Source organism: Equus asinus, chromosome 8 (genome assembly GCF_041296235.1).
Source record: "Equus asinus isolate D_3611 breed Donkey chromosome 8, EquAss-T2T_v2, whole genome shotgun sequence".
NCBI classification, from domain to species: Eukaryota; Metazoa; Chordata; class Mammalia; order Perissodactyla; family Equidae; genus Equus; species Equus asinus.
This window is the reverse complement of record NC_091797.1, coordinates 75,792,413-75,808,613: the sequence shown is the minus strand read 5'-3', so window position 1 is coordinate 75,808,613 and position 16,201 is coordinate 75,792,413. Positions and strand designations below refer to the sequence as shown.

Here is a 16,201-nt window from a genome sequence, read left to right as displayed (position 1 = left end):
GGCTGGAAGGGGGCTTGGCACAGGGTAAGGTCCATGTGAATGTATTGGTCCTGCAGTGGGTGCAGCGGGCCTTGTGTCCTGGGAAGGATGGCCTCTCCCACCGCAGAACAGGCTGTGCCCCCACGCCAGACCCCACCCCCGGCCGCTGCTCTGGTCGCCAGTGCAGTAACGAGACCCAGAAGGAAGCCTTCCTGCTGCTTTAATTGGTGTACAGACGACGACACTGCATACAGAGCACACTCAGGCCTGGTGGTGCAGGGACAGCAAGGGTGGGCCGGGCGCGTCAGAACACTGCTCACACGTGGCCCAGACAGACGGACAGGAGGGGGCCGAGACGTGAAGACTGTGACGTGGCGGGCAGGCAGGCAGCTCAGACCGGGCTGGGAAAGGGGGGGGGAGGGGTCTCTGCTGAATCCCTCTTTAGAAATCAAAGAGAAGGCAGGTGGTCGGATCTGGGGGTGGTGGGCTGAGGCTCAGTCCTGGGGTGGGGTGGGGTGGGACTAAGGCTTCTATTCCAACAGGCCTGGGGTGGGGGTGGCAGTCAGCAAGGCCTGCCTCACCCTTTGGTTGCGACTGGTCAGGCCTGAGCCTTGCAGCTCAGCACCCAACGCTGTAAACATTTTTGGTATTTTTAAAGGACTCTGCCCTTCCTCTCTTAGTTTCTGAGAAACTAGTGCTTCCTCAAGAGGAGAGTGTGCTGAAAGGAATCTAAGGGAGGCAGGAAGCAGACCTGGATATAGAAGAGAGACGTCAGCGGGAAGGGTGGGCTGCCCATCTCACCATCTATGGCTAAGGGCCGCTGGGAGAGGCCCGGGGGACTATTGCTGTTGTCCTTGGCATGGCTGGCGGCTGGGCAGGCTGGCGGGCAGCGTGGAGCCATGGGGTAGCTGCCCGCTGAGAGAGGCTGAGCCCACTGCCCACACGGCCTCCCCAGGCCAGGAGGCCTCCTGGTCTTTATTGCAGGCGGGCCCGAGACTCTTCCAGGTGCTTCTCCGGATGGCTGGTCACCCAGGTAGTAGGCAAGACAAGGTCAGGTGGGACCGAGAGAGGAGGAGGCACTGGCCACAGGGGCCCCTTGCTGGGGCCGTGATTGTCGGGCCGAGTGATTTCCCGCTGGGGAGCAGGGGGTCAGATATTGCACTTCCACTGCAACAGTTACAGGAAAACTTGGTCCATAAAGTAATCTTCGCTTTATACATAATGCCTGAAACAACAAACAGCTACGTCTTAAATATGAATAAACCCTGAAGGTCCTGTCCTTCCAGATATTTTTCTCTGCACAAAATAAATAGCTTTCACTCTGTATAGACCCACTTTGGCAGACCATTTACACAACCCTTTGGCTGTACATATCTACACATGGGAAAACGTTACCATCGATCTGTGCGCCTCCCTGTCCCGGCCCACGAGGCCCTGAGGCCGTATCCAGGTTGGCAATAGCTTCTCACAGAAGGAGCCTGGTTGCTGCACGGCTGGCTGAGGCCAGGCAGGCTCCCCCGCCTCAGAGAAGGTGCAGGAGCAGCAGAGGGCCACGTGGACCGAGTGCCAGAGCTCAGACTGGTCGGTTCTGGGGAGGGAGGGCTGATGCTCAGACCCAGCGTGCAGGACAGCATGGTCCTTATCAGGTGGGAAATGAAGTCGCGGCTGCCTGCCCCTAAGCTAACGAAGCAAGTTGTGGCTTCTTAGATTCGGCATCAAAACGGAATTGGCATTAAAAAAACCTAAGTGTGTGCCCCACCCACCCCAGAGTAGAAATTCAGTGGAATTAACGGGTCAGGTGAGGCAGGGAGCCCACGCGTCCCCTGCATGGGCAGGAGGCAGGGCCCCGGGACCCAGAACCAGGCTGGACTCCGTCACAGTGCTGGGTGTTTTCATGTCGAGGGGCTGCGCTTGGTACTGAAAGAGTTAAGAAAAGGAAGCAGCCAAGGATCGCTCATTTAAAAAAACCTCATAGAAATCAGATCGAAGAAGTAGAAAGGTGTAGAAACGCGGGAGGGGCTGAGGCATGGGGCCTTGACTGATGGCAGGTGAGCGGAAGAGGAGGCCAGGCCTGTCGCCTGTCCAGGCCCCGCAGCCCAAGGCCGGACTTCTCAGGTGGGAGCTGGCTCTGGGCTTCACTGCCTCGCTGCCTGGGCTGTGTCCAGGGCTGGAGATGATGCCAGGCCCATCCAGACTGGGCTCCAGGAGGGGCAGGACAGATGGGTAGGGGTCCGGGGCTGCCAGGGTGCTGGCGGGCCAGGAGGAGCTGCAGAAATTAAGATATGGCCTTTCTTTCCTGCTTGCACAAGGATTTGCTGCCCTGGAGCCTTCTGTGTAGCAACAGGTCCTGGATCAGCACACACTGAATGTTCATGCATGTCAACGAGTCTGTAGCCAGAGAAGATGGTAATGGGTCTCCGCTCTCAAGAATCAGTGCAAAACCAGTGAGGTTGAACAGTTGAGTAACTCGAGTTAACAAGAAGCAGGCTGTCCCCCATTGGAGCTGCTACCAAGTGGGAGGGGGCTTTGGGGGCAGAGTGAGCAGGTGTCAGGATGCTGGGAGGTCAAGGCAGGGCAAATGTCCAGGAGTGCCTTCCAGGCCGGTCCACATGGGGGGTCCTGGTCCTTCCATCATCCTGGGACTGGTCATCCTGCCACCTTCCACAACAAGCTGGAACTCCTCAGACCCTAGGATAATGAGGCAGGGCTGGGAGGGCTGTGTGTGGCACGGCCCATGTCCTCTGCCAGGCCCTGCGACAAGCTGGTCCCCAGCCAAGTGTGTGTGCCCTGGCTAGGCCTCCTGGTGGGGCTGGCCACCCTGGCCTAGCACCATGGAGACCACAGCGCCTCACTGATGGTGCCCTACTTGGGGCCTGCGGCTGGTCCTGGCTCCAGCCGACCAGCCATGGTGCGGCCCCAGCAGCCGGCTGCCATGCTCATGCTGCGCTGGCCCCGCTGCTCGCCGTCCGCCTGGCTCTGTGTCCGCTCATGCCGGTGGCCGGGCCCGCTGGGCTGGGCTGAGATGGTGCGGAGCAGGTGGTTCCGGGAGCGCAGGAAGTCGCCCTGGCCAGGCAGGCCGAAGCTGCCCTTCCGCAGTGCCATGCGCGTGGCTGTGTTGCGGGCTGGCCGTGCCCGGTGATTGTACTTGAGTTGCGCCAGGTGGGCCGCATAGCCGTCTGTGATGAACTGCAGGGGAGGGGCAGTGAGGAGGACAGCTGTCCAGGGGCCAGGCTCCCAGGGCTGCCCACCTGTGCCACCCACCACCATTTGCCCACTCACCTGGCACTGCTGCTGAAGCTTCTTGGTGGGCCGGCCCACAATGTAGATCTGCATGGGCGACAGGCTGATGGAGCTGTAGACTGCCACATCCTTGGTGGAGCCGTAGGCTGCGTGCACTCGCAGATGCAGCTGCAGGCAAGACCAGTGTGGGCACAGGTATGGCCCTTCCACCCCACCCTCTGCCCTGATCCCTTCCCCCCTGGGACCCACCTCGGAGATGAGCAGCTTCAGGAAGTTGGCCTTGTGCCGCAGCGGGTCGTGCACGAGGCCGTCACAGAAGGACACCACACCGTGGGGGAAGTTGTGCTGGGCCAGCCATGCCACCACCCGCTGCTTCTGCATGTCGGGCCGGCCCGTCACATAGATGATGAGGTAGCCCAGGTCCTGCCAGTGTCTGGGGGCGAGGGGCAGGCCTGGGTGTCCCACAGCCACCCCCTCCTCCCTCCTGGGCCGCCCTGTCTCCTTGCCCAGCCAGTCCCCACTTGGGCCATTGAAGAGCGCATCTCTGATGAGGCTCCAACAATAACAGTAGCAACCACAATGGCGACAGCCCTTGTATGACACACATGGCATAGGTCATACGATGCCCACAGATGCTCCTGCAGCAGGTGTACCTGCTTGTTAGGTTCGTAGCCCCACTTCCCAGATGAGGGAACTGAGGCATCAGTGTCAAGAGGTCACAGCTAGTAAGTGGTGGTGCCGGCTCCTCAAGTCCCAGGTTCCCTGCCAAATGTCCCCTGCTCTGGCCTCCAGGAGCTTCTGCCTCTGAGCCCGCACACCGTGCCCCTCTGGGCCACTCACCGCACCACGTCCACGGCTCCGGCCCGCACTTTGGGGTCGCTGCCCATGATGGACACGCTGGCAGCAAAGGAGCCGTCGATGCTGAAGACCACAAACTCCGTGCCCTTGGGCAGCACGCTGATGTAGCTGTCAGCAAACGTGTGATCTCCCCTGGGAGTGGGGGCAGTAGATCAGAACCCACCAGAGCCCCTTCCTCCTGCCCCAGAGGAGGTCGGCCTGGCCTGCTCGCACCCCGGAGGCACGTACCTGACCACCATCTTGACAGGGTAGACGCCCACGCCCAAGCGGTGAGTCTCGGGGATGGTATAGGAGACGCGCCCGCTGCTGTTGGTCACCAGCGTGTCCAGGTACAGCCACTCGCCTGAGGGCGGCTGCATCATGATGTGCACGTCCACCTGGGAACCCGCGCAGGCTGGTCACGAGGGGGCTGTGCCCCTGGCCTGCCCACTTCCCATACACTAGCCAGAGGGAGGTGAGGCAGGGGGCTCCAGCTAACTCGCTGTGTCCTTACCTTCTCCCCGGTCAGGGTGACCATGTCCAGGGGCCCATACATGAACCGGCCCGACAGAACCTGTGGGCCATCCTCATTGGCGACTGCATCATTGATCCGGTGGTTAGCTGTCACATTCTGGGGAGAGGAAGAGCAAGGCTGGGTCAGGGTTGGGGATGGAGGGGCAGCTTGGGTCTCTTGGGCTCAGCCCAAGCCTCCTGTGGGCCCTGGGGGTGAGCATGGGCTTAAGGCCAGATGGCCCAGGTTCAAGTCCAGCTTGACCACTGAGCTACATGGCCTTGGTGCACTTCCCCATCTGTAAATGGGGTAATAACTCCAACCTTGCAGACTGTGAGAATTAAATAGCATGCTTCTTAATAGCAGCTCAGTCTCCTCATCCCTGAGAGGGGTCTTCCTGTGGATTCAACAGGATGATAGCTGTGGGGTTTGGGCACCCATAGGACCCCTCACCCGCAGCTTCACATGGGTCCTCCTGCGCTGCCACTTCTCTCTTGGCTTTGACGGGGTAAACACTGACACCTCCTTGCCATCCAGCTCCAAGATGCTGGAATTGTCGTGCCTCATGACCTGGGAGGGGAACAGAGGCAGGCTATGGGGCAGATTGAAGCCTGGGGTTTCCTGTTCAGGAGGGAGAGGCCAGCGGCCCTAGGAGCCAGAAATAGGAACCTGTGAGGATTTAGGGAGACATTATTCAACCCACTACAGCCCACACTCTGGCCACTCAAAATTCACATCTGTCCCATGAATGTGCAAATACATTCACCCCATCTCAGCATCCCCAAGGGCTCCTCCATCCTGCTTGCTGTATGGCCTGATGGGGGTCAGAGGGTGGGGTCCCCCACCATCCTCCTCTATGGAATGAGGCTGTGTCAGTGGTAGTGTCACTTAGGGCCCTCCGGTGAGGCGCAGGTGTGCCTGGCAGTGGGACCAGGTACCTGTCTCAGTAGGAAGGAGACCACATCCGTTGACTCCCAGTAGCTGGCGTGGAAGAGGTGGGGCAGGGCCACGGTGGGGAAGGCCGTCAGGGCATCGGGGCAGTACAGGGCATAGTCAATCCGCTTCTGGCCCCACCACTTTGCAGCAACTGCCAGGAGGAAGGGTGGTGACTGTGCTGGGACTCCAGGGGGTCACCTGGCTCAACCCAAAGACTAGACCCTCCTCCGACTAGGGAAAAGGGCCACGGGCAAGGCCAGTTTCCACCTCCCAGACTGGGTGACAGAGGGGAGCAGGCGAGAAGGGACAGGACACCAGGACAGCATGCAAGCAGCCAGGACACCCCAAGGTGGGAGGTACTCAGCGGTGAGGATGTGGAGTTAGGGGGGAGGCGGACAAGCCCAGTTTGGAGGCAGGACTTGCTGTCCCTGGTCCTGTCACTGATCCTGGTGACCCCCTGCCTTGGGCTCTATCACTGCCCTCTCCGGGCCTCTCCTGGACCCCCTGTCTGGCCCCCAGGCTTCAAGACCATGAAGGACTTTGCAGAGGTGGAGTTATAACTCCTGAACCCCAAGGCAAGGCTTTCTGTCCTCCTAGTACCTGGGAGCCTGGGGCTCAGCAGGCCGAGTGTGAAGTCTGGGCCTTCAGGTCAGACAGGTCTGGGTGTGAATCCCAGCTCCCACCCGAGCTCCAGATACGGCTTTTAAGGCGCCTCCCTGGTGGCTGCGCGGCGGAGGTGCTCAGTAAATGGTGCCTGAGCATGGGCCGGGGCTCTTCCATCCTCTGCCCACAGCCTACCTGACAGGCAACCCTTGGGCCTCACTTGGTCCCATTCTAGCTCCTGGAGTCCCCCTGCCCTCAGCCCACTCCAACTGCTCCTGCCTCCTCCCTGGATGTGTGAGTGCTGCCAGCCCAAGCCTTCAGCTCCCTGGTTAGGCTTCAGCGGGGCATGGTAGACAGGGCCTGGTGGTGAGATGGGCCTGGGAACAGTGAGTAACCGCAGTTAGACGAGAAGGGCGTGTGTGGGTGGGGGGCACGTGACACCCAGTACCTTCTCTGATGTCCAAGTCAGGGAGGCAGGGGACCCTCTCCAGGCTGGGGCTCACCCGCTTGGCCTGCAGGCGGGGGCCTGGGGGTGTAGGGGGAGGGGGGGGCAGGGCGAGCAGGGACAGGCGCCTGACGCTGGGGGTGTGGCTGAGTGCCACTGGGGCCTCTGAGAAGCAAGAACAACGGGGAAGGCTCAGCCACACTGGGGCCACAGCTGCAACCACACTGCCACTATGCTGCCACCACTACCACCATGCTGCCACTATAGGCTAGGAAGCACTCTGGGAAGAGTGCCAGGCCCCCTCAGTCCTCCTCACAGAAAGACACCCACGCCAGCCTTGGCCCCAGCATCACCTGCTCTCACAGGCAGCCTGAGAACCTGCCAGGCCGGCAGGGAGGGTGGGAGGGGGCAGCTGGCCCCAGGGGAGTGAGGGGGGTGACCCAGTCTCCACTTCCAGCTGCTGAGCAGCTTCTGAAGTGGGCAAGAGCCAAGGAGTGAAGAAGGCCATGGGGTCCTCTGCCCCATGAGGCAGCAGGAGGGCTGGTCACAGCTGGTGGCCTCAGTGAGACCTCACCTTCTCGTCTCCCTTCAGCCACCCCTCCAGCTTGTCCAGAAACAGACGCACGGCTTTCTCCCTCAGGGAGCACTGGCCCCTGGGACTAGGACCCCTCCTCCCAGGCCTATCGCCTCCAGCTGTCTGGGAGACGATGCTGCCATCTTGTACACCTGGACCTGGTCCCGCCTTCCAAGGCTCCTTCCTCCAGAGTCCTCAATGGACATGTGGGGCCTGATCACTCTTCGCTGGGGGGCCGTCCTGTGCACTGTGGGGTGTTGAGTGGCATCCCTGGTCTCTGCCCACCAGATGCCAGTAGTGCCCCTCCCCAGTTGTCTCCAGACACTAGCAACTATCCCCAGGGGGCACATGCCTGCCATGACGGGAGGGTGCAGGGAGGGCCAGCCTGGACACTGCTGCACTCACTCTGGGCAATGCTGGATGCCGTGTAGCTCTCGGCCATGCCGGACACCTGGCTGGCGATGCTGATCTCGCTGGCTCGGCGGAAACCTCGGGTGGTGGGGGCCGCACCGGGCGAGGAGGGGGCCGCGTGCTCTTGGAAGACCGTGTTATGGGTCTGGAGGGCGTCTGCTGCAGATGAAGGAGACCAGAGACCCAGGGGTAAGAGAGGCCCTGCCCAGCCTGGCTCCCTGGCCCCGAGCAGTGGGAGAGAGGGCTCAGTGTGCTCCTGGGCTGGGGCAGGCCAGAGTGGTGGCTGTGCCAGGCAAGGCTGACACCTCCAGCTGCAAATGAGCGGTGGCATCTGAGCACAGCTAGCAGTGAGGATGGGCCCAAACGTGCCAGGGCCTGTCTGCTCAGGGTGAACGGGCAGGGCCAAGGCAGGAGAGAGGGAGGGCTGGGGCAGGGGTGGACAGACGGACTGACACAGACACAGTGGGCAGGGAGGCAAGGTGGCCAGGCTCACACTCCCCCTGGCCACCCTTCTTCCCCTACATGGCTCCTGATCTGGTCTCCTGAGCTAGTCTGGCCTTCTCAGCCTCCGGGGCCCAGCCTAGCCCGGCCTGACCCACAGCAGCTGGGTTTGAGTCATGCCAGCCACGGGGGCCTGGGGCAGCCTCTGGAGATGCCCTACGCTGAAGCCTGAGGAGGAGGCAACACCCTGGGCAGCCCTTACGCACGGGCCACACTGACAAAGGCAGGGGCCAAGGCCTTGAGCCAGGCTCACCTGGGCCCAGGCTGAGGGCAGGGCAGGGCAGAAGAGGGGGAATGGGGCTGAGCTAGAGGACTCCCTCTGGACGGGGTGCAGGAGGTGTGTCCGGACCTCCTCAGAGAGGGAAGGGGTGGGAGGGACCCTGAGAATCCAAGCCCTGGCCAGGACAAAGGCCTTCTCCTGGGGGAGCAGGTGGGTCCCGGTGGGCTCAAGGCCTCATCTCATCTCCTGGCTGCCCCTGCCAGCCTCACAAAGGAGGGACAGAGCCCTTGACCTGGCACCCATGCTAGGTGACCCTGAGACAGCCACTCTAAGACCCCCTTTGCTTTGGGTCCCCTCCCAGCTCTGCCCCAGTGTGCAGAGAGCAGGTGAGAAGGTCAGCTCCCCAGGACCTATCCTGCCCAGTCTCTGTTACTCGCCACCACAGTCCCACAAACTCCAAGTGGCCAAGGAGGGCATGGGGGTCCCTGAGGACCAGCGGTCAGCCAGTGAAGCGGACACCACCACGAGCAGGCGGGGTTACACACACTCAGCCGAGCCCGGGCTCAGGCGGGGCCCGTCTTGCCAGGTGAGCGCGGGCACAGGGATACTGGTTTCCAGGAAGCTGTCCCCGGGCGGGAGAGGGGCCAGGGGGCCGCCCTCCAGGACCAGCTCAGGGTTTCTCTGCATGGTCTCCACTGGAAGTAGAAAAGGAGAGAACAGAGAGGACAAGAACAGACACTCGTGTGGGCTGTGTGGACACAGACACGCTCTGACACAGACACGCGCGGCTCCACGAGGACTAGGACGTGACAAGACGCTGGGGGACACACCGGGGCAGGTGGGACAGGCCAGTGGGTGAGGGCCGTGAGCAGATGACAAGCAGCCCTCAAACGTGCTCCCTGACCCCCATCCTGCACCCCATCTCCAGGCCAGGTGACCCAGGGGCTTCAGCACCGGGTGGGATAATGCCCCGGAATCAGCTAGTGTTCTGGGGGTCTCAGCTCTGCCTGGGCAGAGGGCAGGGACCCTGGTCCCAGTTTGCCCCCTCACACCTGGGGTGAGGCCCGGACCTGTGAGGCTGTGTCGTCACCGCACCTACACCAGGTGTCCAGCTTCTCGAAGCGCTCAGTGCAGGCCGCCCTCCCCGCGCAGCCCGGCCACCCACCCGGGCACGGGGCACCCCGCGGCGCCGCCCACTGCCCCCTCCCCGGGCCGGCGGGCGGCGCTCACCCAGCAGCGTGGAGCAGCCGTCCCCCAGCGGGTAGCGCTGGTAGCGGGGGATGCTGAAGGGCGGCAGGGCGTGGAATCGCCGCTCCAGCAGCGGCTCCAGGCGCGACGCCGACGGGTCAGCGGGGTGGAAGAGGTTGTAGACCTGCTGGCAGGCGGGCCGCAGCTGGAACACTGCGGGAAACAGGGGTGGGGGTCGCAGAGCCCGGAGCTAGCTCCGGCCCAAGGAGGCGGGGCCTAGGGCGGGCCAGTGGGGACCACGGAAAAACCCGAAAGTGTGTCTATCAATTTGCGGTCTGCTTGGGCCACTGTCCCTTTATTAAACAATTTTTTTAAATTGAGAAAGTTATGACTGTGGTAAAAAAAATTTTTTTAAGTACAGAAGAGTATATGATAAAAGACACGTGAAAGGCTCCCTTCCACCCCAGACTCATAAGGCTGGAGGCCCCTGGGGGCTTCTTTTGGGAGCTCGGGCATGCGCAGACTGAGCAGAGTGGCGCCTGCCAGGACCGGAACTGTGTACTAGGCTGTGGGATGCGGCTGCTGTCCCAGCCCCTTCGCAGTTGTTAGGCAGATCACGTGGAGACAAGTATAAACCATCAGTAGTATACATCTCACTTTAAAAAACACACAAATAGGAACATATGCTATACTTTTTGAATTTTGCTTTTTTTCCCATTTAACACAAAGATTGTTGGAGTCTTTCATGTCAGCACTCTTAGTTGGGCCTCATTCTTTTTACCTGTGGTGGGGTATTCCACTGTATGGCTGTGTCAGACTTTATTTAACCAGCCCCCCTTCCCACAGATGGATGTTAACGTTGGTTCTGGTTTTTTCACGAGTACAGATGCCGTTGCCATAATATCAGTCCCTAAGTTCTTGTGCACTTGTATGTAAGCCACCACTCACTTGCTCTTGGGCAAGTGTCTGTACCTCTCTGAGCCTCATTTTCTCCCTTTGTAACCTGGGGACATAACATGGGGCCTGCACAGTGAGGATGCCAGGGCTCCCTGGGCCACACTGGCTGATCCAGGGGCACCAGGCAGAGATGACTGCTCTGATGGGCTGCTCAGCTCACACGTCCCGCCTCCCTGTCTGCGAAGCTGAGAGGACTATCCCTGGAGCAGTGTGGCCGTGGCCCCTCTGGGTCTGGGAGGCCATAGCACCTAGGAGACTTTAGGGGGGTCTGGCTTTGCATCTCTTCCTTATGGGAAGACCCTGGGCACAGGAGACTGGGTCAGTCCCCATCTGATCCTGGGGCAGCTCCTTCCTTCTCTGGACTTCAGCTCCCGGGGTGCCTTGTAGACGACATGAAACAGCAGGTGTTGGGGAATGGGGGCCAGAGACTGAGCGGCTGATGCAGGAGCATGGGAGAGCCATGGGTCCTTGGTGGAGAGGGCAGAAATGAGACCAACACAGGAAGGGGGCTGGGATGCAGCCATGGACTTGTGACTGGTCCATCGAGACCCTCTACCCAGCTCAGGTACCCCCTGCCCCACCCCTGCAGGGTGCTCACCATCCAGGGCAGGGATGACGGTCTTCCTCAAGGCCAGGACCAGCCCCAGTGGGCACCCAAAGAGGAAGAGGTCAGCGATCTCAAAGTCGAACTTGCCCAGGGCCCCTGCACCGTCCAGCATGGTGGAGCTGCTTGAGCGGCGGGAGCTGGGCTCGTTCCTCAGCACGCTGGCATGGAGGCTGTAGACAGGGGATGCTCGAGGTGACACCACAGCTCTTCTTAGGGCTGGCCTCCCCTCAGCCTCCCAAAGGAGACCCCTTGGGGCTCATCAGGCCCAAATGAGGTTTGTCCCCTGTGCTGTCCTGCCAGTACAGCTGCCCAGCGCCTGCAGGGACACCTCTGATGACCTCTCTAGGGAGCCCACCACCTTCAGGACAGCCCTGACCAGGGCCACCCTGCTGTAACTCCCCACCGCACTCCACTTCTAGACAACCTCCTCCTTCTGGCTCAAGATGGCCTTCGGCGTGTATAAGACAACTACCTCACCCAACAAGCCACTTTCTCCTGACTGAAGAGCCGTGGGCCCAGTCTGGGCTTCCCTGTCAGACCATGGAGTGGGCCTCACAGTCTGCTCCCCGGGCCCCCCAGCCCCGCCCACCTAGACAGGAAGGCCTGGTGCTGCTGGATGGTGTCCAGCTCGTAGGTGGATGAGTCACTCCTCTTGCGGGGTAGCTGCTTTTTGGGGTCCTCAGTGCCGTTGCTGCGGGGGATGTCGATGTTGCTGCGGCTCAGGTGCCGACTGCTCTCCAGGTTGCTGCTGCCACCACCGCCATGCGCCGCATTCACCGGGATGCCAGGGGACAGCATATCAGTGTCCTGGAATGGCCCCATGCAGGCTCACTGCCAGGTGGCTGCTGGCCTGGCCCCTCTTCAGTGTCCTGGAAGTGGCGTCCTTCCTCCTGACTCGAGGCTCTGTGGCCTCTGCCCAGCCAGCCTCTCAGCCAAGCCAGAAGGAAAGCCCTGTCCCTCTGTGCCCCCACTGCCACCCCCCTTCCCCCCCCCCCCGCCCAGCCCACTGGCCAAGTCCTCACAGCTTTCATTCCTGGTCCAGCCACCTGAACCTTGGTGATCTCTGCTGATCTCACTACCTTGCCCAGCCCACCCAGGCCACTTGCCGCTCTGCACGAGAGGGACCTCGGATCCTTTCTCCTGCTGGGCAGCTCCGAGAGTCCACCCACCGCACCTCCCAGGACCAGCGCCCACTCCCCACTGTGCAGACCCTGCTTCGTTGCCTGCTGAAGCCACATGTGCTCCTGGCTCGGCCTCGCTACAGCTGTCCACCCGCCCTGTGCACTGGCCCCGCTGCCTCCGGGCACCTGTGCTGCCAACCTCTGTTCTTCCCTTGCTTTTATGGCAGGCCTTGGGGATGTTGGGGCCAAAGTGCGATGCAGGCCCCATCCTGGAGGTCCCCTGGTCCAGGGGCCGTGGGAAACTTGTACCTGCACGCTGACCACGCTGCCCCTGCGGCTGCTGCTCTGACTCTCAGACACCGGCTGGCTGCTGGAGCATAAGGCGTCGAATGCCAGGAGGCCCCCGACGCAGTCCCCAATTAGGCAGACCTGGACGGGGATAGGCCCAGAGGCCTGAGTGCCTGCCCCGCTTGCTGGGCCGCGGGCTGGGGAAAACCCCATCACCCCCTGCCCTGGGGAGGGCTGGAAGTCCAGGCCAGCCCACCCTGCAGGGCCTTCTATCTTCCCTTCTCCCACCCCATGACTCACCTGCCCATTGAAGGTCATGCCCTCCTGGGACTTGATGAAGTCCCCATAGGCGAGGTTGGCCCGCTGAATCACTGTGGCAACTGCCTCCTGGTAGTGGGGTGAGGAGGTGGCCAGCAGGGGCAGGGCAGCCAGGGGGATGTGGTCCTGGCTGCTGGACAGACAGCCTTCGTCGTGGCTGTAGGGGCTGAGGCTGGGGGAGGGGGCCCGGTCAGGAGAGAGTAGGTGGCCTTAGCTCAGCTCAAGGGCCCCGTCTCCCCTGACCTGAGCAGCAGGGCAGGAGCCTCCTGCTACCCTGACAGCCTCAGCAAACCCCGTGGGGACACCTCTGGGCCAGGCCTGGGCAGGCTTGAGGAACAGAGTCTGGGAGTAAGGCCCTGCATCTCAGAGGCGAGCCAGCGTCCCCACATCACAGAGGCAGAAACTGAGGCTCAGCTTTGGGCGCCGGCCTCTCCCGACTCTAAGCTCAGCCATCTGCATAGGTTTTGCCGCCTCCGGGCCAAACAGGCTGGATGGCAGGTCTTGATGTCTGGACAGGGGGGTCCAGACACTGGGAGAGTCGCCTGACCCTCAGGGCTGGGGGTGGGGGTCGGGGTGGCAGCAGACTGGTACACTCACTTGGAGACGAGGGCGAAGGCATCGGAACAGACGGGTGGGCAGGGCACCAGGCGGATGGCAAGGTGGCCCAGGGCGCTGGGGTAGTGCACGCGCATGACAGTGTCAAACACGTTGGCGATAGTGTTCGTGTCACCCTGCTTGGAGCTGGGGTCCCCGGTGCCCGTATCCAGGATGGTGCCCCCATGCAGCACCAGCAGTAGCACGTGGATCTTGGAGGGTGGTGCAGCCAGCGGCGGGCTGACCTCGTCCTATGCGGGCGGAGGGCAGGCGTCAACTTCCTGGGAACTCAGCTCCTTGCTGAGGCCCCTGTCACCCTGGAGGGAGCCTGTCAAGGCCCAGTTGCTCCCCTGATTTCAGTTCCTCAGCTATAGGGCCTGGTGTCGGCTGCCTCAACCCCTTCCCCGGGAGGCTGACCTGGTCCTTTTCCTCCTCTCCATGCAGCCCTGCTCTTGTCTGCCAGCCTGGCCAGGGCACAGAGGACACGGACAAAAGCACAAATTCCACTTCCCTGCGGGGGCTTCTGGGACTTTGGGCCTTGGGGAGGAGGCAGGGGCTCAGCCCTGTCCAGGCCTTGGGGTCCTAGCTGCCCTCCCTGTGTCTGTGTCCAGGCATAGGTCTGTCTCAGCCCGAGCAGGCAGGGCCACAGCTGGCTCAAGGTCACGGGGTCACTTAAGAGGGGCTGAGGTCAGGGCCTAGGCCTGGCCGTTCCGCCTGCAGCTCTGAGCGCTCCCTCCATCTGCACAGGGTCTCCTCCCCTGTCGCCTGTCCCCAGGCCCTGCCATTCCTGGACTCTTAGACCAGGAGCAGAGATGTCGCAGCGGTGGCAGAGCCCCAGCATCTCAGAGCAGGGAGGGCAGCGCAGGTGTGTCTATCTGAAGCCCCTCACTTGTGAGGGGTAACAACCCCACCTCCTGCTGCTCAGGCCTGCTTGTGAGGTCCAAGCGGGACCTGAGACTTGTACACATCCCACGGGGTATGGAACTGTCCTGTTTAGAGACAAGGTGGTGGTGGCCCAGAGAGGTCAAGGGACTTGTCTAACGTCACACAGTACATCAATGCCAAGCTGGACTGGAACCCAGAGCTCTTGCCACCAGCTCAGTGCTCTCCTGCCAACCCAGGCTATGGCCCCATCCCCAGGGGCTTCTCCCCACCCCAAGCTTCTGGTGGGTAACTGGGGGAGGCGAGGGCCCAAGAGGGACCACTGGTGAGTCCTTGCTGTGTCCATATTACGTCAGGGGGTGTAGGGGTGGGGAAGGGAGCTGAAGAGAGGGGTCTGTCCCCAAGGAACCGGGAGGGCAGACCAAAGGGCTAAAGCCACTGGGGGGGACCTGTTTGGGGGCAACTGGCCCTGAACTGAGCCACTGGATGACGGAAAGTGGGGCAGCAGCAGGACCCAAGTGTCAATGCAGAGTCTAGGAGAAGGGTGAGCAGTCTGGGCACTGGACCCAGGGGCTGGTGAGGCCACCAGGAATGGGCCGGGCTGGGAGCCACTGAGGGCTCCAGCAGAGGGCTTTGGGTGAGCACAGAAGGGAGGAAGGCTGGTCGTCCACACTGGGTATGGAGCTGAGGCAAGGCTGGGCTGCCTCTTCCCCGAGATGGGGCTGGTCATTGGCCAGTCGTGGACCACAGGGCACGGGCTGGAATGCACGTCCAGCAAAGCTGGGGACCGACTCCCGTCCTCCTATGAGGATTGCCCATCGCCAGGCGGCCTGGGCAGAAATGAACTCATGGCCCAGGGCAGGCTGGGGCTACCAGCTGCCCAGACCACAGGCCAGGACAGACTGCCAAATGGCCCTGAGGGCTGAGGGGCTCATGAAAGAAATGTCTCACAGAGCCTCTCCATCACGTGGACAGGGAGGCGGAGTCCAGCAGCCCTTAGTCATGGGGACAGGCAGGGCTGGGCCTGGGGGCTGAGAGAATCCTGCCTGTGGGACCCAGCACTGGAGGCTGCAGACCGTTCAGGGACCCTGGAGGCCAGTCTAAGACATGACTTTCCTCCCATTCAGCCTGCTTTCTACAGGGGCACACCCTGCCTGAGACTCAGACCTCCATGGGAACAGAGCCATGGGAGGCAAGGCGACTCGGCAGGCCAGGGAGCGGGCTCTGGAGAGCCGGGGGCTCCCGTCAGTGTCTCCATAAAGCTGCCCTCCTTCCAAGGCTAGGAGAGGAGGCTCCGGTTTGGGGGCTGTTACAAGCAAAGGGATCTGGCTCTGGATGGCAGCGCCCCAGAATCCGTGCTGGGTCCGAAGGCACATCCTGAGGCAGATCTAGAGCCCGAGGCCCCTTCTGCCCCTCCCCGGGGGGCCGTCAGAGCTGTGTGCGCCATAGGTGGGGAGGGGGCTCCATTTGCTTTATCACCATTAACCGGCAATTGGAAATGAACTCCCCTCATCCTAGCTACCGTTCTAGAGAAGCCCGTTTGGACCTCAGACCTTAAAGAAAACCCCAAGAGGGGGAAGGTGGTGTGGATGCTCCCCAACCCAGTCCAAACTCCCCAAGGGCCCCGAGTCCCCAGGGGTGCCATCTCCACCTTGGGCAGCTTGAGGCCAGAGCAGTGACCACATCGTTTGACAGCCCCGCTCAGCCCTAGCTCCTGCCCCCAGTGCAAACAGCTCTGACCGCCCACAGGTGGAGGAGGAGAAGGGGCGTGAGCTCTGTGCAAAGAACCCCCGAAGCGGATACAGGCACTCCACCACGACAGCTTTATTGGACACTGAGAGCTCTGCCTGCCCCAGCGGGGTGGCCACCGCCGGCCACATCACTTCTGCCTAGATGGCTTTCGCTTCCTCCCCTTCCATCCTTTTTTCTTCAGGGACTGCAGGCAGGCTGGGCACAAGGTGAAGATCTTACTTTTGATCTGGAATTTAC

General features: G+C 61.8%; 1 protein-coding gene across 20 annotated transcripts in view; it reads right to left on the bottom strand.

The window, feature by feature from the left end:
- Positions 1-182: 182 nt before the first annotated feature.
- The window catches only part of PITPNM2 (phosphatidylinositol transfer protein membrane associated 2), a 145,085-nt gene continuing 129,066 nt past the window's right edge, over positions 183-16,201 (bottom strand). For 9 of the 20 annotated variants that reach the window (XM_044775975.2, XM_044775972.2, XM_070515921.1 and 6 more), the window contains 17 exons: positions 13,334-13,581; positions 12,719-12,908; positions 12,440-12,559; positions 11,599-11,816; positions 11,001-11,179; positions 9,488-9,658; positions 8,803-8,952; positions 7,531-7,695; positions 6,555-6,716; positions 5,506-5,654; positions 5,021-5,137; positions 4,571-4,687; positions 4,306-4,454; positions 4,060-4,209; positions 3,469-3,652; positions 3,259-3,387; positions 183-3,165 (listed from right to left, as the gene is read on the bottom strand). In XM_044775975.2, the coding sequence (XP_044631910.1) occupies positions 2,842-3,165; positions 3,259-3,387; positions 3,469-3,652; positions 4,060-4,209; positions 4,306-4,454; positions 4,571-4,687; positions 5,021-5,137; positions 5,506-5,654; positions 6,555-6,716; positions 7,531-7,695; positions 8,803-8,952; positions 9,488-9,658; positions 11,001-11,179; positions 11,599-11,816; positions 12,440-12,559; positions 12,719-12,908; positions 13,334-13,581 (2,922 nt within the window). In that variant the 3' untranslated portion in view covers positions 183-2,841. Of the gene's footprint in view, positions 3,166-3,258; positions 3,388-3,468; positions 3,653-4,059; positions 4,210-4,305; positions 4,455-4,570; positions 4,688-5,020; positions 5,138-5,505; positions 5,655-6,554; positions 6,717-7,530; positions 7,696-8,802; positions 8,953-9,487; positions 9,659-11,000; positions 11,180-11,598; positions 11,817-12,439; positions 12,560-12,718; positions 12,909-13,333; positions 13,582-16,012; positions 16,191-16,201 lie in introns of those variants that run through there. The other 11 variants (XM_044775987.2, XM_070515926.1, XM_070515927.1 and 8 more) reach the window with 8 other exon arrangements.